The sequence below is a fragment of the Lepidochelys olivacea genome (genome assembly GCF_965140295.1).
Source record: "Lepidochelys olivacea isolate rLepOli2 genome assembly, chromosome: 15".
Taxonomy (NCBI): Eukaryota; Metazoa; Chordata; order Testudines; family Cheloniidae; genus Lepidochelys; species Lepidochelys olivacea.
In genome coordinates, this window is record NC_140425.1 from 11,308,592 (window position 1) to 11,329,966 (window position 21,375).

At 49.8% G+C, this 21,375-nt stretch overlaps 2 protein-coding genes across 3 annotated transcripts in view; one reads left to right on the forward strand and one right to left on the reverse strand.

The window, feature by feature from the left end:
* Window positions 1–1,496: 1,496 nt before the first annotated feature.
* Window positions 1,497–6,798, forward strand: PEBP1 (phosphatidylethanolamine binding protein 1). Its single transcript, XM_084649261.1, has 4 exons — window positions 1,497–1,687; window positions 3,057–3,166; window positions 3,749–3,849; window positions 5,458–6,798. Exons 1-4 carry the CDS (start codon window positions 1,556–1,558, stop codon window positions 5,673–5,675), a joined length of 561 nt encoding a protein of 186 aa, XP_084505387.1. The 5' UTR covers window positions 1,497–1,555; the 3' UTR covers window positions 5,676–6,798.
* A 3,525-nt stretch (window positions 6,799–10,323) lies between these two features.
* Window positions 10,324–21,375, reverse strand: part of TAOK3 (TAO kinase 3) — a 143,359-nt gene continuing 132,307 nt past the window's right edge. For both annotated transcript variants that reach the window (XM_084648870.1, XM_084648871.1), the window contains exons 17-21: window positions 20,390–20,593; window positions 15,928–16,167; window positions 14,188–14,400; window positions 12,535–12,717; window positions 10,324–11,736 (exon numbers count right to left, since the gene is read on the reverse strand). In XM_084648870.1, the coding sequence (XP_084504996.1) occupies window positions 11,575–11,736; window positions 12,535–12,717; window positions 14,188–14,400; window positions 15,928–16,167; window positions 20,390–20,593 (1,002 nt within the window). In that variant the 3' untranslated portion in view covers window positions 10,324–11,574. The remainder of the gene's footprint in view (window positions 11,737–12,534; window positions 12,718–14,187; window positions 14,401–15,927; window positions 16,168–20,389; window positions 20,594–21,375) is intronic.

Sequence of the window (21,375 nt, forward strand, 5' to 3'; positions counted from 1 at the left end):
TCTGCTCCCCAGCTCAGCTCGGGCCCCTGCCTTCTCCTTAGCTCTGCCCCACTCTGTCTGACCCAGGCAAATCCAGCTCACATGGAGGACAGGACCTCCCTGGCCTCCTGACTCCCTGATTAGCCTGCCCACCCCATCATTCAGGCTGACCTGGAGCATTGGCCTCTCCCCCATTGTTCCTGGGGACTGTCAGTCTCAGTGTCCTGATTTCCCATAGACCCTTCCCTTTTTAGTACTGAGAGCTAGCCAACCAAAACACCCCCACTGAATGTTAGTAAGGGGGCAACAGCCCCCTTACACAATAGCAGATTCCAATCATGGCTGTAACTGTCAGCAGGAAGTGTACCCTGGGGCACCCATAGTTCATTGATGGGCTGCGTTGCTTCCCAGGCCATGGGTGGGGTATTTGGTCAGACCCTAGTAGGGTTTTTTGTTTTAAGGACTTTGGTTAAAAAAAAAAAGATACAAGGCTGAGCTCCACTGCACAACAACCACTTCATCCCAAGGGCCCACTCGCAGCGGCTTAGCAAGGCAGTCCTTTCCCCACACTGGGCTGAAGAATTAACGGTTTCATTTAAAAGAAGGACATTTACAGTCCTTGGGGGTCGCAAAGAAAACGTTCAAAATACTTTCTCCGTCCTGTGACTGCACAGAACTCAGGGACTGTAATAAATCCCTGGTTTGCTCTTCACAAACACTCCCGTGCAGCCTCGCAAAATTCTACTCACTGCTCCCCGGAGCGCGGAAATTCTAAGGGCCCACTTCAGAGCCGCCCCCGGGGAAGGGCTGTAAACCAGCTGGATCTTCCTTGGGGCGCTCCGCCGGCATAGGGGGAAGTCCCTGACAGGCTGAGTCAGTCCAGCCAGCTCTATATCACCGCCTACTACAGGGAACCATGGGGAAGGGAAAGGCTGGAACCAGGAGGCATTTCTACATCCAGGATCGTGGCTATTCCTAGCTGCTGCAATGGTCCCTTTGGGCTACTGGCAGCTGGTGCAAGTCAGAGCAACCCTCAGGGCTGCTCTCAGCTACCTTGGGGGCAGACAGGTTCCCAATGGCCCCAGGACACAGGACGGTGCAGGGGTGGCCTCAGGCCTGAGCGTTTGCATTGTACCTGGGGTGCATTTGTGCAGCACCCAGGACAAGGGGCTGCTCGGGGGGGTGGGGGCGTCATTGCAACAGGACCGATGCTGACAATTACTGACCGGGCCTCTTTGATCAGGCAGCTGGGCGGGGGGCGGGGCCCGGGGCCCGGCCAGGCTGCCAGGCCCCCCTGAGGAGAGGCGGCCTGCCCCGGCACCGCCCCAGCCCGCGGAGCCCGCCCCGCCCCTGCAACCCGAGACGGCCCGCGCAGCGATGGGAGCCGGGCCCCGCCCCCTCTGCCCACGGAGGCCAATGGGAGCGGAGAGGGGAGGCGGGACCCGCCCCCTCTGCCCGCCATGGCCAATGGGAGCCCGGGGGGGAGGAGGCGGGCCCCGCCGCCCCTCAAAGGGGTGCCGCTGGCGCGCGCCCGCCCCCAGGCCCGGAGCTCGCGCAGCCGCCGGCGGGACCGAGGATGGCGCTGGGGCCGTGGGACGGGCCGCTGAGCCTGGGCGAGGTGGAGCAGCGGCCGGCACAGCCCCTGCGCGTGCGGTACGGGGCGGCGGCGGCGATAGACGAGCTGGGCCAAGTGCTGACCCCCACCCAGGTAGGGCCGGGCTCGAGCCGGGCGGCCCGGGGAGCCGGTCGCGGCAGGGCGGCCCCCGCCTCCGGGGCGCGGAGCAGAGAGGGGGGCCGAGCGGCCCGCGCCGGGAGCGGGGCCGTGACGCGCTGGAGGCCGGGCCGGGCGCGGGGGGGCGGCTCCGCGGCGGTGGAACGGGGCAGGCCGCTGCCTGCGGCCGGGGGAGGTCACGGTCACGGTCACGGCCCCGGCCGGGGTGGGGCGGGGGCCCCTCCGGGGCCGCGGATCTCCCCAGAACCCGCCGAGGGGCGCTGCCGTGGCCCCCCGGGGCGGGGCCGAGCCCGGCTGCAGGCTGGAGCGGGGGCCGAGCCGGAAGGCGGCGCTCGGAGGGGAGGCTCCTTGCAGGGGTGGCGCGGCGGGGGCGCTTGCCCGGGGGGAGCGGTGTGGGCCGGCCGAGGGGCTCGAACCCCTTATCCCGGCCAGCAAAGCGCGTGTGTGTGGGGGGGGGGTGAGTCCCAGCTCTTAGGTCTGCTCCCCGGGACTCCTGCTCGATGAGGGCCAAACAGAAACGATCTGCTTGGCCTTCTGACCCACGTGGGAGCCTCCGGCGTCCGCTGATCCTGGACTTGCCTGGGTGCTGGCTTCCGGCAGGCTAAGTCCATTGATCGCAGTAGTTCCTCCTGACCTGCACCGGCATGAGCGCAAAATGCAGGCCCGTTATGCTCCAGGGGGTTGCGGCAATGCCTGTGTTGCTCCAGCACCACCCCCCATTACTAGGAAATGGCGTAGGTAAGAGGAGGGTGCTGCGGTGTTGGGTTGGAACCCTCCTGGGCTGTATACCAACAGCAGTGCACAGCGGGTATCCGTTTCTCAACAGGGTGGAAAATTCCACCACGCCAGGGAGTGTTTCTACTGTCCAAGTACAAGGTAAGGAGCAGATGCGTTCCATAACTGAGTCAAGGACTCCAGCCTTGATCCTTTGTAGCATGCATCTGCCAGTTACGCTTCACTGCGCCCAGATGACAGAAACAGACGTGCCTCATTCTTAGAGTTTCTGTGTTTTGCATTCAAGTTCTTGCCACTACCAGGGAGGTGCAGTTTTTGGGTGCCAAATGCCGCAGTTTGTGGGGGTTGTTTTTATTCAAACACATTCTAAGTGGAAGAAAAAACATTCAGCTCATTAAAATCCTTCATTTTTAGGTGGAATCTACAAGCAGTCTCCCTTCTGGTGTAATGAAAACGGGTCTATGTAATAACATTAGCGTGATGTGTCAGTTGCATGCCCAATGTAACTTATGGCTTACAGCACTTGGGGAGGGGGTGATGGATTCTCTACGGGGATATGACTATTTTTCCCTTCTTGTTTAATGAATGGCATACCACTTAATCATTATAGGTTCAGAACTGCCCAACCAGCATTGAGTGGGATGGCTGTGATCCACAGAAACTCTACACCTTGGTTCTCACTGACCCAGATGCTCCAAGCAGGAAGGATCCAAAGTTCAGGTAATAGAGCAGGAGAATTTTGGAAGTTTCCCTCTCTTGTCTGCCATAAATGTCAATAGCCTGACCACCGAACTATTGAACTTTCATGCTGCCTCTTTCAGCTGAAAATTTCTGCTGCACCAATCAAGTTGAGAAGGGTGATGTAAATTGCTAGAGGCCTGGCAGTCAGCCTATATAGCAAAGCCTGCAACAGAACCCAAAGCTCCTGGTCCTGAATGTTAGGCAGTAACCATCCTTCCCCCACCCAGACATCCAAGGATGGGAAACATGCCCCCTGACAATGAATGCTCAGAGCTTTGTGGTGAGCGGAAAGCACCTACCTCTGCCCTGCTGGCTTCTTAGCTTCATCTGAACAGTTCCGGTCAATGATATTCATGTGAAACTGCATCCTTGTGTGTGTATGTGGTGCAAACTTGGCAGGGACAGCAAAAGCCTGTGATGTTCTACCAGGAGAGGGAGTGAGTGGGGAAATACTCTGCTTCTAATAGCCATCTTTCTGGCTGTCCATTTAATTCACTTGGCAGGTTCAGTAATCCGTAGAGACTGTTATTGGTTCTAACTTGGGCATGTTCTTCCTCTTAGGGAATGGCATCACTTCTTGGTTGTCAACATGAAAGGAAATGACATCAGCAGTGGGTGTGTCCTTTCTGATTATGTTGGTTCTGGGCCACCCAAAGGGACAGGTTAGTAAGTGGTAGCCCCCACATATCACTCTGGTCCTGCATGGGCTAATGCAGGACTCCTTGCTACAGTGAATACTACAGTACTCAGACTCAACTGACGAATCCATGCTGTGAATGAGTAGATTGTAATGTAGAGGAACCCAAGCAGGAGCATGCAGGGAGCTGTAATGTACAGAGAGAAGGAAGTTGCCATCTTGGTGGGCAAAGAAATGAGGATTTGTGTGTACACCTCCTGCACCAGGAGTGCAGAGCAAACTGCTGTCTAAGCAGCAATGTGGATAGCATGGCCAAGCACTGTCCATCTGCCTCTAGTATATTTCCACCATGCAGGGGAAGTGAATGACTAGCATATTGCCTGCATCAGGGGCTGGAGGGAATGTTGCTGAATTGATATCTGGGTGGTTCCCAGATGAGAACTGAGTTCAAATGTGACCCTGAAGGCTATTCAGACATAGCTGGTGCATTTTGTTCATGTATTAAATCTTCTTTCCTGTAAGTAAAGAAGCTGTTTACCTGAGAGATGATACCAGCTGCTGGACATCTCTTCTCCTGCGTAAACATAGTGGACAAGTTGAACTTGGTGCTTGTCTGGGAGTCTAAGCTCTGACATCACTTAGAGCAGGTGTTAGGCCCAGGAGACTAAAACAGTTCTGTATGTGGGAGTTGGTGCAATCTGCATAAAAAATGAATCTGCTACTGCTGAAGAACTGTTTGCAGTGTGTGTGCTCAGTATATGCCAACATCTCAGCTTTCAAACCCTACAGATCTGTATTAGCCACTCCTCACACCTGGGGGGAAAAATGGAAATATGGTGACAATTTCAGTTGTAAAGGTTCATGGCAGATATTTACCTGCCCAAGGCGTGAGCTGGAACTGTCCATACACTTCATAAACTGACAGCTGATGATGACCCCTCATTCTGGCAGGTCACACACGGCCATGCTTTGCAATTCCCCAAAGTCAGTACGTTCTGTGGGAATTGTTTTGCTGCTCTTCTGGATGCTGAACATGCGTTCTTAAAGACTTGCTTGGAGTGTGCCAGAAAAATACAAATTATTCTGCTGTCCTAGACCTAAGATCTATGCAAAACACGTGCTTCTGCCTTCAGCCGCAGTCTATTAAAGTGGACAATACTACTGAAAGTGATTGATAGGATGGTGCCATTGAGTCCATTATATCTCACAGGTCCTTCCCTTAAAACACTTGTCCAAAAGGCCTCAAACTCATCCTTAACCCTTATGCAACAAGATGGCTAAAAAGCCAAACCCTGGAACCAATGAAAGTTCCATCTGTACTGTAAGATGTCTACCCTAGAGCTCCTGTCTGTGTACAATGCCTGGCATGCTTATCTAATGTCTACACCTGGTGCTATGTCCGCACATTCCTTGTATACTTGACTCATGACAGCCTCCTTGATGTAGGATAGCAGAATGGTTTCTTTATACGCAATAACAAGATTAACGTATGGATCAGACCCTTGTATAGGGGTGTATATGATCACAAGCTTATGTACCATAGTGCTTTCCTTGAAAACAAATACAGATTTTCTTTCTTCTATTTAACATAGTGTGTCTGTGTCTCTCTCTCTCTCTCCCACCCAATCTGCAGGACTTCACCGGTACGTGTGGCTGGTCTACGAACAGCCGCAGCCACTGAACTGCAACGAACCCATCCTCACAAACCGATCTGGTGACAAACGTGGGAAGTTCCAAGTGGCATCTTTCCGCAAAAAGTACAAGCTGGGAAACCCAGTGGCTGGCACGTGCTATCAGGCAGAGTGGGATAGCTATGTGCCCAAACTTTACGAGCAGCTGTCTGGGAAGTAGTGGGGAGGGGCAACCCTTAAGCCTCTCATCCTTGTTCCTACATCCCCAAATCCCATCACTTAGAACAAAACTAGCTTTGAGCGAGATGGATCGGTCTTTTGGGAGACAAAGTTTGGGCAAAAGTAAGTGTTTGGAGAAGAGCAATTTCTACCACTGTCCCTGCTGCTCCTTTCCTCTTACCCAGCTCTATGCTGCCTCTGCAAACAGTTGCTGGGTGGAACCAGAGCCCCTTACCCAGTGTACAGCTGTGACCTGAGCCTGCTTCAGTATTAATGTAGTTTTTGCATAGGTGGGGGGGGTCCTGCCCAATCACCAACGCAGACCACAGTGTTGCTAGTAGCAAGTGGTCCCTACCCAGACAGGGTAAGGGGAAAATGTACCATTTATTGTGCCCATTTCTGCAGAAACCATTGCTGCCTAAAGAGCACTAGTACAATCCAGAAATCTGCTAAAGTGAAATGCTGAGAGCTGCTTACACCTCCTGGGCCATCTTGAAAAGCCTGTCTCTTTGAAACTCTTGGGGGGGGGGGGGGGGGAGAGAATATGGCTTCTGTTTCTCTTCCCTCATGGTAAGAATGAGCCGAGGTTCCTGGAGATGAGCTAATCCCCAAGAACCCCCCTTGCATGTGTTCCCACCTGCCCTTGCAATCTTAGGTCAAACCTCACAATTAGTCTGGAAAGAGAAAGATTTGACTTACAGTAGCAAACAGATTAAAACACTGGGAGCCTGCCTTTATGCAGACATACAAAGTAGTGGGGAAAGACAGGATTCACTAGTCACTAAAATGTGGTGATAGCAGATTACTATAGGAGGGGGGATACTGTAGAGACTACCCAAGGACAGCTACTATCCAAAAAGATTTTCAGATGTTCTCTGGAGGTAGCAGTAGGTCAGAGATGCTCTGCGGAGTGGCTCGGTTCCACACCAGTATGTCAGGTGACTGCTGTACCCTTTAATTTGATTTAACTATATACTGGAATGGGGGAAAAAACTTGACCCTGGAAGCTTCTGTTAAACCAGAAAATTAATTTAGCTGATATTGTTTGTGCAAGTCATTGTTGTGCACTATTTGCTGTTTGCTTTTAGTTCCATTAAAAGGACAGAATCACAGGTGGACTTGAACATGGTTTTGTTCCCTTTCTGGAAAAAGCTTTGGCCTCAGTGGCTAACAAACTGCCTTTAGACTCTCTCTAGGTGGCTTCAGATCACCTTTGTTAAACTCCTTGGGGGGAGAGCTGAATGCATGCTCCAGGAGAGGGGAGGCTTGGAAGAGTATCCTTTCTCTCCAATGTGTACAGGGGAAGGGGGTGGTGGGCAGGGCCCAGGGGGCACCTGGAGCTCAAGGTGAGCTGTGTGTTTGGGGGTAACAGAAAACATGCTTAAACCCAAGGGACACTGCCTCTCTGCACATGGGAAGTACTGGCTCTTCCTTACAGGGTATGAAGGTGCAGCCTCTTGGTTAAAATTAAAAGGACTTGTGGCACCTTAGCAACTAGCCAATTTATTTGAGCATAAGCTTTTGTGAGCTACAGCATCCGATGAAGTGAGCTTATGCTCAAATAAATTGGCTAGTCTCTAAGGTGGCACAAGTCTGCCTTTTCTTTTTGCAAATACAGACTAATAGAGCTGTTACTCTGAAACTTGTTTAAAATTGCAACCCTTCAGTTAAGCTAGTGTTTCAACCACTTCACAGAGCTGTAAAGGGCTAGAGGAACATTGTCATAAGTTCAACCCAGCTGTGGAAAGGGGACTTCACTAGCTTGGCTGTCATTCCTGAAGGCAGCTAGTGCTATGTTGTACATTCACAGTGCTGTGACAGAACACCATGAGCCAGGGAAATGTTTTGCTTGATGCTGATGAGTGCAAGAGCTGGGTGGCCTCCCAGCAACAAGCTGTGTCTCTATCAGAAGTTACGTTCATGTCCCTTAGTGTTTTAGGAGTAATGTGGGTTAAACTTCCTTGAGGGGGCAGGGACCCTAATGTCATCTCTCCTCCAGACCAAGAGTAAGCTGGGGGGGGGAGGTGTCAGAGAAACAGGCCTGCCCCAGGCACTGAAATACCCCAAGCTGAGGTACCAGCCTGACAAATGCTTAGAATGCAATCCAAATCCTGGAGCAGCAGAAATCCTGAGAGAAAATGGGGGCAGGGCTACTGATCTAGCCCTCTTTGCTGTCGCACAATTCCCCTTAACTAGAAACTTGAGACTGGCTCCAAGACCTTGCTGAGCAAACACAGCCTGAATGGGAATTGAGCCTGTCGCTCTCCCTGCCCTGTGAAGCAATCTCTCTCAAAGCAAGAGGGGTTGTTCCACTGTTCACATCCATTCTCCGATTTGCTTATCAGCAGAGGGAACCCACATTATGGCGGTAGGAGTTCCTTGTACACCTAAGCAGCTTTGCTCTAGCATTAGTACCCATGGCAACTGCAGGGGCTAAGTTTGTTTAGGGCACAACTAAGGTTTTGCCACAGAAATGCCACAAGGGGCTAGGAAATGAAACATTTCTCTGATGGCATTTTTCACCCTGGAATAGTGTCTACTACAGCACTGGACGCTATCAGAAGAAAGCTTAGTGCAGCTGAGAGGAGGACCACACCACCACAAAGAGCAGAAATGTCACTTTAAGCAGTAAGCGTTTACTGTTTTTCCCCTCAAGTTGTTGCTCAAAAAGTGGGAAGGTCTATACACTGAGAATTAAACGGTTGACTAAGAAAGACCTCATTTTAGGCAAAGGTCAAACAAACACCCTTGTTCTTTGGATGGCACCCTCACCTTCAGTGCTTTGAATCAGGACAAACGTGAGCTATGCAAGCAGCCAGCTTGACTGTAGGGAGTATCATGGCACATGATCACTCCTGCTATCTGCTGGAAGGAGGACTTGCACATGCTGCGGGCACTAACCTGTCTGGCAGCAACAAAAGCAACTTGAGTCTGTGCTGCTGGGGTTGTTCCTTCTCCCCATCTTGGGTCTAGATTTATAAGCAACGGCCCTGAGGGTTTTTCAGCCACTATATGCACAAGCAGGTGCTACTCAAGCCCAGGGCCCAGCTCATTGTGAGGCTCCATCCTGCTCCAGCAGCACCAGTCCTGCTCCAGCAATGTACTCCAGTACCCATTTGATGTCTTTCCCTGAAACAATTACAAATCCCCAATTGTTGGCAGAAGCTTCAGTTCACCCCCTACCCACTTATAGCTTAGGCCAGTGCTATTCTTTGAAGGCATTGCCAGTTTGCAAGAGAGCACGTTCATTTCCCCAGTGCTTTGATGATGGCACGAAGGCTGTGAAACTTCTGAGCAGGGGCACGTGCTGTAGAAATGCACATCTGGTCCAGACAACACACGTGAATCCAAAATTAAAGGGTAAGGTTCCAGACAAAGCAGCTGGCTTTATACTACCCCCCATGCGCTTCACAAAAGTGGGGCTGTAAAAGCCATGCTCAAAGCACTAACTGTAGAAAAACATGGGACACGTCAGCACTGTGTTACAATTTCACTTGCGAGCAGAGGGGCTGTTCCACCAGCCGTTAACGGAGTCTCCAACAACCCCCAGGAGATATAAATGTAAAGCACTTACAGGGACTGATCAGGGGAAAACAAAATGCCTGTGTATGCATTTTGGGCCAGACCCTCAGCTGATATTAACAAGCATGGCTCTATCAGGGATGCTCATTAACAGCAGATGAAGATCTCCACCTTTGAGTCTTAACACAGGTGGACAATTCATTCCAAGGCTGCAAACTTGGTCTCTGCTAAAATTTTCTGAGGTATGCATTGCTGCTATTTTTTCTCCCTCCCTCATTATAAATGCAAGGGGTACCTGTGGAGATGGTAAGGGCAACAGTTTATATGTATATTATCATGGTGTGCTGCTGGTTGCAATATCCATAATAAAAACTGTTCCCTTTCAGGCCAAAAACTAAGCACCCCCCTCCCGAATGCCCAGGGAAAGTGAGTGAAGATAGGGCAGCAGAGTGGAGATAGGTGAGCCCGGACAGGTCTGAACAGCAGTGAAGGACTACACTACACAAGTATTAGCTCGGTTTCCCCCAAGCAGGAACTAAAGATGAAAAAGGGGGGAAACAAAATAGCAATACAATGGCCAGAAAAAGTCAACAATGGTAACTGTGCCAGGGCATGGCCAAGAGAGATAGGGCAGGAGGGTGCCGCCTAGGAAGGGAGGCTGGGCCATTCATCTACTGCATTGTAGATTCCAAAAAAACATGGCAAACTCTCTCAGTCCCTCAAATCCACCCTAAGGCAGCAGCAGGCTGAAAAATGGTGGAGACATCATAGTCAGCCATGCTTGTGGGGGGCAAAGTCATGGAAAGAAACGTGGGGTGTACGCAGATGGGTTCATATGATCAATGCCGTGGAGAGAGAACTGCCCATCTCCATGTACTGCCAGAGAGTCTGGGCTGAGCGTGCACCATCCATTCCAGCCGCCGCACAAGCGGCCAAGCAGGTTCCTTTGAGAGAAATTGCTCTGAGGCTTCAAATGTGCCCAGTGGAAGGACGGCATGAGCCCGAGATGAAAGCACGCAGGCCTGGTTCCGCTCGCAGCTTGGAAGGAAGAGGCGGGGTGAGGCTGGTAGCGGATAACTACGCTGTGGGCGAGAGCCGCTCGTTCCGCGACAATGAGACAGCGAGGCGGGGTGATGAACACTTTTATTTACAAATATAATTAAAAGCTCTGACAGTTCCTCATGCTCTTCCTTGGAAGCTGAAAAATGGTTTTTTGTTGTTTTTGGTTTTTTAAAGTGCATGCAAAAGAAGGTAAAGCGTTTTTTTTTTTACTGCTTTTTATTGTAAGAAAATACACAGTTTGAAAGTGTGACTAATGCAGTATTTATGACCGAGATTCTGGGGAGGGAGGTGGGTTTGGGGGGGGGGGGGGGGGACAAAACAGGAAAAGAAAGATCAGGATGATCTGACCAAGAGACAGTGCTGAACTCAACTACTGAACTGGAAAGTCAGGGGTGGGACGGCTGGGGATGGGGAGAGGAAAGGAGTAAAAAAATTCTGATCAGAGAAACAGTTAAAATACAATATGAAAATAAGTAAAAGCTCTCCTTAAATTCCTTCTATACACAAAATACACGATTTGACAAAGCCCAATTTGTGCTACTGGGATCCTGTGGGCTCATTTAAGTGTATTCACATTCTCTGCGACAGCAGAAAATGATTATGATACAATCAAGAATATGCCGAAGGCAGAGGCCAAACCCCTACCTCGCCCGGCATGGTTCTTTTAAAAATCACAAGATCTCTTCACCCCGCCCCCTTCCCTTCCCTTCCCTGCCCCCAAAAAAGTAATAATATGTCACCACTGATATGTACATCACGATTAAGATTTTTTTCTGTAAAATGTATCAAATTTCTCAATCTTTAATAAATTTTTTATTTTTTATTTAATTATTCCTGATGAATAAATACCAAAAAAATAAAAATAAAATAAAATTATGCAGCAGCTAGTTAAGGTAAGGCTGCGGATTTCGTCTCTCTCCCCTTGGGTTTTCATATATAGGGTTGGGGTTTTTTTGTTTTTTTTTGCTTGTACTTTCATTGATTGGTGGTAAAATGAGTGATTGCTCAAAAGCAACAGACATCCACTTTTGTTTGATTAGTTAAAATTGTCTCCAAAGCTTTCACTGAAACATTTGTCATCATTGCACAGAGACATCAATACTGTGACGTACTATGAAAAGAGACTGCCAGGAGCTGTCCCACACTGGCACTTGACGCAGGGGAAGGGGCCCTGACAGAGTAAGAACGTACAGGCACTAGTCCGACACAATGTCAGTAAGAGACAGAAAGAGAGAGAGCACGCCTGTTAACATGGGGAATGTTGTTTTTTTCATAATTTTGTTTGATTTTTTGAAAATGGCAAAAGAAATTTAATCTCATCTATAGTCCTCCTTGGGATAATCTAATGTGACCGAATTCCCAAAGCCCAGTCGCAGACTCTCCATGTCAAACGTTTCAATCTCTCGCTCTTGCTTTTCCAACAGAATCTTTATCCTCTCGCTGCGTTCCTTCTGGAGGGCAGCCAGCTCCTCTTCAATCTGAAACAAGCAGTCAACAACCTCTTCAGCCAGCACCTCAAAGCACCCTGGAGCTTGACCAGCTGCCTGGTGTGCACCACTCTAGGGTGACCCCCCCGCTGGCTGATTTAGGAGCAGCATCTGGTCTCCCATATTGAAGTGGGAAGCCATGATGTGCAAGATGGAAAGGGGGCTTAAGGACAGGAGAATTGCTAGGGATTCTCCTGGTCCTCCACCTTGGATGGCTTTGGCCTCTCTGGAGGCAGACGTACCCACTATCAGAACAGACAATCCAACTGTTGCCTAGGGACCACCTCACCAGAGCAGCTCAAGGCCTAGTTAGGGAGTTTGGTATCCTGGCTCCAGCACCAACCAGTGCCAGATACTTCAAGCCTTCAACTGCACCTAGCTGTTTAATATTACCATGCGGGGTAGTTTTCTTCCTGACTCCAGCTGGTGTTCAGCCCTGAAGCATGACGACTGATTAACCCCAGACCATAAAATTACAAGGGCTAACTGCAGGTGCTATCCTACCTTACCCATGTAAATGAGTGATTCTTTAAGAAATCTTACTAGATTATGTGCCTCAACAAATAGGCAAGGTGTTCCACAGGTGAAGTACATGTGCCAGATAAAGCATTTATTTGTATCCATTTTGAAATCTGCCCAAATTTCCTTCAGCACATCCATTCTATTTAACCCTTCAGTTCCTGGCACTCATTTAACTAGTAACAAGGACAGCTCAGATGTTGCTAGCTCCAAGGAGCGATTCACAAGGGAATGATTCAGATGTTGCCCGTCAGCACAGCTGAAACGTACCTTTTGTTCGAGATGGGCCCTGCGCAGAGACACCCTCTGCTCCAGCTTCTGGAGCTCTCGGTCATGCTGTGCTTCCGTCTGCATCTTGATTTTGCTCTGGTATGCGTTCAGCAGTTCCATCTCCTGCTGGAGCTGCAGCCTCAGGGCTTGGCATTCTGCTTCTTGAGCCTCATCTAGCCGTAGCTGCAAGATCATTCAAAAACAAAACATCAACTCAACCAGTTACTTCCCTGCTTTGGGGCTAGGTGGGCACGGGCTGCTCCTTGCCTAGGCTCACTGATAAGTTTGCACTTAAACACTACCTAAATCCCAGCATCAAAGGTGCTGATGGCTGGTGGCACGCGACGTCTGCGTTAGAAATGTCTGTCTTTCCAGTGGCTTGTGGGAGCAGCCATCAGACTGGAGATCCCGGTTATACAGACACCCCGGGATTTGTGGGGTTGGGCTGTGTAATGGAAGCGATCCGCTTGCTCACTGGTGGAGGTGTGGTGCTGAAAGCATTATTTTAAAAGCCACTGTTGAGATAGCAGCATTACTGCTAACCCTACCAGCTGGTGAGCAGGAACACTGCTGGCTGGCAAGTGGGGGTCACTGCTGGCTAGAGAACAGGGGCTAGTTGTGTTAACAGCAGCTAGGGAAAGTCAGAGAAATACTCTGTGTCTGGGAGCCCCACATGGACTTTGGGCTTTGTCAATGTCTCAATACCTTGGGAAGCAGAGAAAATGAGGAGATCTACTGGCAGAGACACCCAGGACAAAAGAAGGAGCAAGGCCCAGAATGAGCTGGGAAAAGTTCTTCCATTAAGTGGATCTCCGAATCACTGCATTTCATTATTCACTTTCGGTAACTCAGGACAGTTACTTGTTGCAAGAGGTTTGCAGTGTCTGCCTCAAACACCCCACTCAACATACAGGTGCTGATCGTGCTGAAAGATGGTCAGTGGCTTCTACCGACTCAGTAAGGCAGGTGGCTAAGTACCACACCTGGATGTAAATGGAGTGAGTGTCTCTCTCTGGACACTGAGGACCTAGGATGTGGGCTGAGCAGCTTGGAGGGAGGAACCCTAGCCACATCCATGCCTTGGGAGAAGGCTTTTGTATTCTTTGTTAAAGGCAAATCCCAGGAAAGGGGTGAATTTGACCTTCACAGACTGTGTACATTGTTTGATGAGCAATTTGGGGAAGGTGCCTGCTCTTTCACTGTAAACCTAATACCTGGGCAGCAGAGTGGTGAGGGCAAAGACCATCAGGCAGGAGACATGTGGGGATTTTACTGAGATCAGAAGCAAAACTCGTTTAAGAGTCTTTATTTGCTACTCAATTGACAATGATCCTCACCCTATAAACTACCACAATTTAGCGTGCCAGGAAGACTGAACAGGAGAGGCCCATGACTAGAAAAGCACGGGCCCTTCATGTCAAGCAGGAGGTGCACTGGCAAAGCTGCGTGGGGACCTACAGGTCATGCAGCTTAGGAGCGAGGTGCGCTGGCAAAGATGGAAGGAGAAGCTGTCACAGATGCTGCTCACATTATTGCTGGTTCTATCCCCTCCACTGCACTACGCTAATATTCATGCCCACGGTTCACTGCGGGCATGAATCCTGGCGTATCCCATTCACCAAGGAGATCTGAAGCTCTGGACTTTGCACTTACGGCTTGTGAAGCCATCATTTCATTGATGCTCTGCTCGTACTGCTCTGCCAGGATGGCGAGCTTTCTCGTCTGCTCATCTTTCAGACTCTTTAGGATCGTTTTGTGCTCGCTCTTTGGAGTAACTTCCAGCTGGTGATTCTTCAGTGCTTTATACTGCTTCGTCTGCACTTTGCACGTGTCCTGGAACTGCTTCTTGATTTGCATTTCCATGGCCTGCAGAAAAATGGGAGAACATGAAGATGAAGTGAGAGGTTTGGGTACTGAGAGGGCTGACAGGCTGGGCTATGGTACATCCAAAACAAACATATACAGGAAAGTGCCAGCTAGTTATCAGCCAAGACATTACCATGCTCTCCATCATCTTATACCAGGGATCTCAAACTCGAATCACCACAAGGGCCACATGAGGACTAGTACATTGGCCCGAGGTCCACATCACTGACATCCCTCCCCCCAGGCTGCCTCCGGTCCCGCCCCTGCGCACCCCTTCCATGAGTCCCTGCCCCACCTCTTCCCACCCCTTCTCCACCCCCATTCTAACCCCTTCCCCAAAGTCCCTGCCCCAACTCCACCCCCTCCCTGCCCCTATTTCAACCCCTTCCCCAAATACCCACTCCTGCCCCACCTCTTCACCTCCTCCTCTGAGTGCGTGGCTCCCCGCTCCTCCCACATCCCTCCTGGAAAGCGCTAAGTGCCGTCAAACAGCTGTTTGGTGGCAGGAAGTGCCTGGAGGTAGACAGACGAGCAGGAACGCGGCGAGCTGGGGGAGAGGGGGAGGGGAGCTTGGTGGCCCGCATATTTGAGACCCCTGCCGTATACCCACTGTCTTACTTGGGTGACTAGCTGATCCACTAATACAAGCAGTATTCTCTTTCTGAGGGAGAAGAGGCTTCTGACTTTAGGCCTCTGTTCAGACAAGCACGTAAGCACATTATCAACTTTAAGTCGCATGGAAGATAATGGAAATTAAGAGTGTGCTTACATGTTTGGCTGAATAGGGGCCTTAACCAGTAGTATCCACTGGAGGCTAGTCAACCTAGAGCATTTTCTCTCTTTTACAATCACTGCTCCATGGGTCAGCTGCCATATTCACTGACTTGCCAAGTGCCTTTGCTCCCCAAATCCTCCCCATCTTTCTATCCCACAAATACCTCCACAACCCATTTCCTGCCCCCACGATACGTCCACTGGAAGACTCTAGGATTTGAAAACATGGAAAGGCGTACGCTCGTCACCCACTGCTCCGAAAAGATGAAAGGAAAAGCTCCAGGAATGGCTCAGCAGGTTTTTAACTGTTCTGTAGCTGCATGAGCAGGATGCAGCCAAGGACCAGCCCCACCCACATTTATTTAGTTTTTTTGCCAACATCAGAAGCAAGGAAACAGGACCAGAACCTTTCACCAATGGATTCAATATCGAGGCTGAAGGAAGGACAGAGCGATAGGCGCAAAATCGCTTGAACGCCTTGTCAGTTGGGAGTATTACTATTGTAATATTACTATTGTAGCTACCTACATCGAAATGGCACTTAAAAAAACAGAACCCGCCTTTCCCCTGGCCCAAGTGCTTACAATGTACACCAGACACAGGAGGCCAGCTCAGGGCAGGGAGCTCCTGGGGGATACCAAGTGTCAGGAGGAGAGGCTGCTTGGTGAAGGATGACGGAGGCTGGCCAGGAGGCAGAGAGCAAAGAGGAGGGGATGGGTGCAAACAGCCGACGAATACGAAGCCCCGCAATACCTTCAGATTTTTTGGCTGCTGCCGGAGTTCCATGAAGTGCTTCCTGTGCAGCTCCCTCTCCCTCCGCTTGTTGTACTCCAGCTGGTTCTCGAGCTCTGTCTGGTGCTGCAGACGGATCAGGTCCATCCGCAGCTTCTGCAGCGTATGCAGCTGCCTGTACTCCAGCTCGCGCGTCGACTCGTCGTGCCGAATCAGCATGGCGTGCTCCATTTCTTTCTGGGTCCGCTTTTTGTTCAATTCCTGCATAAGACATGGTGCAACAGAGGCTAGGGGCTGGAAGGGGCAGTCTCAGAAATAGGCAACATTCATTCTCCCTCGGGTTGCAAATCGCTTCCTGCCCAGACACAGCCGATGTGAGCACGTGGCCAGCCATGATAGGTATGGCCAGTCACCCCATTCATTTCGATGGACGTTCTGGAGAGCTGTATGGGCTGTGGGTCCAGAACAAATATGCTCCTAACCCTCTTTGGTCCCAGTTTGCCCCTAACCCCGACCCTGTCACTTTACCAGGCTACTATCACCAAGCATCCAGCAGATGGCGCTGACGGGCAACATGCTTTCTGCAATACTCCAGAGTGCAGGTACATCAGGGGTGGGCAAACTTTTTGGCCCGAGGGCCACATCGGGGAATGGAAATTGTATAGCAGGACAAAGCACTGGAGTAAAACTTGCATTAATACAAGTGGGAGCAAAATTAGGCTTATGCGGAGAGCTTTTGAAAATCTTACCCATAGGGAACAATCCTGCCCTGGAGAATGGACCAGGTGACCCAGTAGAGCAATAAAAATCAGACATCATAAAATTTAGCTATGTATAGCACCAGCCCTCCATGGCAGGATTCCCTCTGGCCCTGGCACAAACCCACCACCACATGGTCTGGCAAATTTTCTCAGGATATAATCTGTACTAGCAAACTTTTCTGTTTTAACTATACCGGTATTGTTAAGAGCTACAATCCATCAGAGTGGAAGCAGCTCACAGACTCATTGACTTTAAGGCCAGAAGGGACCATCGTGATCATGTAGTCTGACCTCCTGCACATTGCAGGCCACAGAACCTTCCCTACCCACTCCTGTGATAGACCCCTAACCTCTGACTGAGTTACTGAAGTCCTCAAATCTTGATTTAAAGACTTCAAGTTCCAGAAAATCCACCATTTACTCCAGTTTAAACCTGCAAGTGACCTGCGCTCCAGGCTGCAGAGGATGGTGAAAACCCCCCAGGGTCTCAATCAATCTGATCTAGAGGAAAATTTGTTCCCGACCCCAAATATGGTGATCAATCAGACCCAGAGCACGTGGGCGAGACCCACCAGCCAGACACCTGAGAAAGAATCCTCTGTAGTAACTCGGAGCCCTCCCCATCCAGTGGCCCATCACCAGCCCTTGGAGATATTTGCTGCTGGCAGTTGCAGATCGGTGACGCCATCATAGGCAGTCCCATCGTACCATCCCCTCCATGAACTGATCAAGCTCAGTCTTGAAGCCAGTTAGGATTTTGCACCTACTGCTCCCCTTGGAAGGTGTTCCAGAACTTAAGCCTAAGTTTGTTGATGGCCAGTTTATATCCATTTGTTCTTGTCAGCATTGGCACTTAACTTAAATAACTCCTCTCCCTTCTGGTATTTATCCCTCTGATGTATTTATGGAGAGCAATCATATCTCCCCACAGCTTTCATTTGGTTAGGCTAAGCAAGCCAAGCTCTTTGAGTCAGCTCCTTAAGTCTTCTCTTGTTAGCTAGGTTCTCCTTTCCTCTGATCATACTAGTAGCCCTTCTCTGCACCTGTTCCAGTTTGAATTAATTTCTTAAACATTGGAGACTAGGACTGCCCACAGCATTCCAGATGAGGTCTATGCCAGCATAACTCATTCCAGTTCAAAAAGTGAAATAAGCTATACTGGTGAAACTGTTCACTAGGGCATATATACCACTATAACTACATCAGTAAAAAAAAAAAAAATCACATCCCTAATGAACACAGGTAAACCAGTCCATAGCACAGACCCGCCTTTGGGGTAGCAACTGTGACAGCTTTAAGCTAGGAATAGAAAAGCAGGTTCAGAGCCATGGTTCATCTCTGGCAGGGAATCAGTACTGCCAAGTATGCAATGCCTACATTTAACTGAACTGCATCTGATGGCCTAGGTCACTAGCCAGACTCTCTGAGATACTGATGCCCTTTCACCCTCTTATCCAAAGGGATCCAGTGGATTTCAAGCACTCAGTACTTCAGGCCCTGGAATCAGAGATGTTGTGTGTCAAAAATCTGCACCTGGAACCCTCGTAAAAGACTCACCAGAAACAAATGGATTGAACCCCTCCCCCAGTTCTGGGCTCTCGTGCCAGCCAGTCCAGAATGAAAGGAGAGGCCCCATTTTACACACATTGCTTTGCCCTTGCCATGGAACAAAAACCGCACTGATCACGGGCGTTCCGTTCAAAGGTCATGGCCAAGCTTTTCAAAAACAAGTCCTGATTTTGGGTGTCCCACAAAGGGGCCTGATTTTCACGAGGGTTTAAGCACTTTCCTTCTGCAGATCAAGCTGTTTTTAAGGCAACTCCCGTGGGACACCCAACAATCAAGGCACCCAAAATTACCAGTCGCTGATGAAAATCCTGGCCTGCATGTGTATCTGTGTAGATACAGATTTATGTCTCTATGTCTCCCAACCTGTGCGTGACAGCCTGACACTTCCTGTTACAAGAACCTGTTTTCAGTTGCTTATAGTCAACCTTTAGCCACCTGGGCTGAAGTGTTCCATGTCTCACCATTCTGCTGCCAGCAAATACTTGTGAAACCCACTGGCAACCTGTCCCGTTCCCCACTAGTGCCAGTCCACAGAGGAGGACAAGCTACTCCTGCTCTCCGTTACTCGATTAGTCAAGCGGCAGAGGTCTGTGCTGTGCATCTGCATGTTCCAACGCTGCTGCTGATCCATGTCAAGACGCTGCCACACAATGGAATTTGTTTTTTCAGTTGGCTTTTTGAAAACCCGAGGAAATCTCGCACAAGAAATACTCTGTCACAAGAACATCAGGCTTACAAAGTCAGGCACTCAACAGCTAGGAAATGCTTGTGCAAGCTGAACTCTGCCCACTTGAGCAGCTGCATGATGATACAGTCTTTCATTACATGATGATGTACTATTTTCCATAGGACCCTTCCCTCTTTCAGTGCACAGGATGGACGGTGCTCACTTAATGAGTTTGTCGTCTTGTTGTTCAGTGCGTGGTCCCAGGCCTTATTTACACCACACTATTCAATCCCTGCTCGGAAGGCAGGATTTTTAATTTCCTCATGGGCTTCTCTACGATGCTCAAATGAGTGCTTCACAAACATCAGCCAACCTTCACAAAACCCCCGTGAGAGAAGGAGCCAGTGCTATTGGTCCCTGCATTTTACAGGAGGGGAACTGAGGCATCCACTAACTTTTGGAGATGCCCAGGACCTGATTTTTCGAAGTGCTTTGCATTATATAGCACTTCCTACGTTCCAAGCACAGCTTCCCTTCATTTCCGTTGCAGCTGTGAGCTCCACACTTCTGCAAATCAGACCCTCGGGTCTCAAGTCAGGCACCCAGAAAATGAGGAACACACAGTTAATGACCACCTATGAAAAGCTGGGTGTAAGTGACCTGTGCCCAGTATCACATAGGAACTCTCTGGCAGAGGCAGGGATAGAATCAACATCCTCCTTTAGCACAGAATACTGATTAATCCCAGAGCAGGTCCAGTCTGTGCACTGAATGAGGCAGTGGTCCTGTGGAATAAATAGTTTTGAATGACATGATCACATACCATCATAATATTGCATACGCATGAGGGGGTTACATTAAGGTTGTACAGGCAATCTTAATAGTGCCATTTCTAACTTTTGAGTGCTTGACTTTGCAGCTTTAATATTCTTTTAATGCTGTCTATGGGAGTAACATCTACTTCTAGCCATTTGACTGTTCATAACAAATCCAACAGAGTCACATGACGCTACCGTGTGTATCACAGACTTCTCCCAGGGATACCCTTAACGAGGCTGGTACACACGGCAGCTGACTCTCTCGGGTCTCCTGCCAGAGAAGCCCAGTGGGGTCACCCAACAAATCCCATGCCAAGGAGACGTCTTCCACCTGAGAGCCTGACGACCAAACTCAGTATCTTCCCTTGGAGCTGCCCGCACCAGGAAGAGGAGCCTTGTTGCCACTACAGCAGTTGCTTACTTGGAACATTAACAGCCAGAACGTTACACGTCTTTTTAGCTCTTTATGCCATTTAGTAATTAGAAACGGGAAAAGCCAGTACCAGGGAACTAGCAAGAGCTCCACGAACCACCAGTCAGCCATACGCCCGCCCCCCCGCTTCTAGAACCACTGCTTTACAGCCCTGAACACCACAGCGAAGAACGAACTAATCAAACAGTCCAGCAAGTGAGAGTGAAACAGCGCCAAACGTTAAAGAGTGACGTACCTCCCGAATGTTCTGCTGCTCCATCTCGTGCCTCTTAATCATGGTTTTCCGCCTGAAGAAGCGGCAGTTTTTGTCGTAGTAGAGCCTCTGCTGGCTGAGTAGATGGGCCTCCTCTTCGGCCTGCGTGTGCTGCAGATTCTCTTTGTGTTTGGAGATTCGCTCTTGCTTCTCCTTTTTCGGCGTGCTGTGGTCCTCGTTCATCTCCTGGGCGCGTGTGCGCACACATAAATAATCAAGAAACCAGTCGCTTCTTAGGACCAACCTGCCTATCTAGGTGATGCCCACACGAGCCCTCTGGAGCCAGATGGTAGTGGTACCCTCACATGACTCTGCCCTACCCTTTACCTGCTTAACAACACACTGTACTCCTGTAAGTGCCTTTCAGCCTAGGCAAAGCCCTGGCTGGGATGATTTAGTTGGGGATCGGTCCTGCTTTGAGCAGGGAGTTGGACTAGATGACTTCCTGAGGTCCCTTCCAACCCTGACTTGCTTGGAGGTCCTCCAAGCCTGGCTTGCTTGGAGACCTTTTGGCCGGTTTCTCAAGCACAAATGTATTACAAAGCTCTGCGGAGTATGGCAAGAGTGGAACCCTGGGGTTCACAGGATCCCCCTCTCTAGCTGAACTATTATACACTGACTCCAGGGGGATCAGAAAGAGGAAAACTAAAATTACTGTCAGGGCAAACATCTATGGGGTTATAGAGAGCAATGATAAGAACACGATGTGATGGCATCCAAAGGGATTGCTAAAGAGCACTCCAGGAAGAGAATGGGTAGGACTCCTGGGTTCAATTCCCAGCTCTGCTACTGATTTGTCCTGTGACCCTGGGTAAGTCATTTAACCCTTCTATGTCTTAGTTTCCTCAGCTGCAAAATGAAGATGATATATCTATCTATCCCCTCACCCCCACACACAAGGTTTTTCGTAGCAAGTTTAATAAAGGAAAGGTTTGCAAAGTGCTTTTGATTCCCAACTGCAAGTTGCC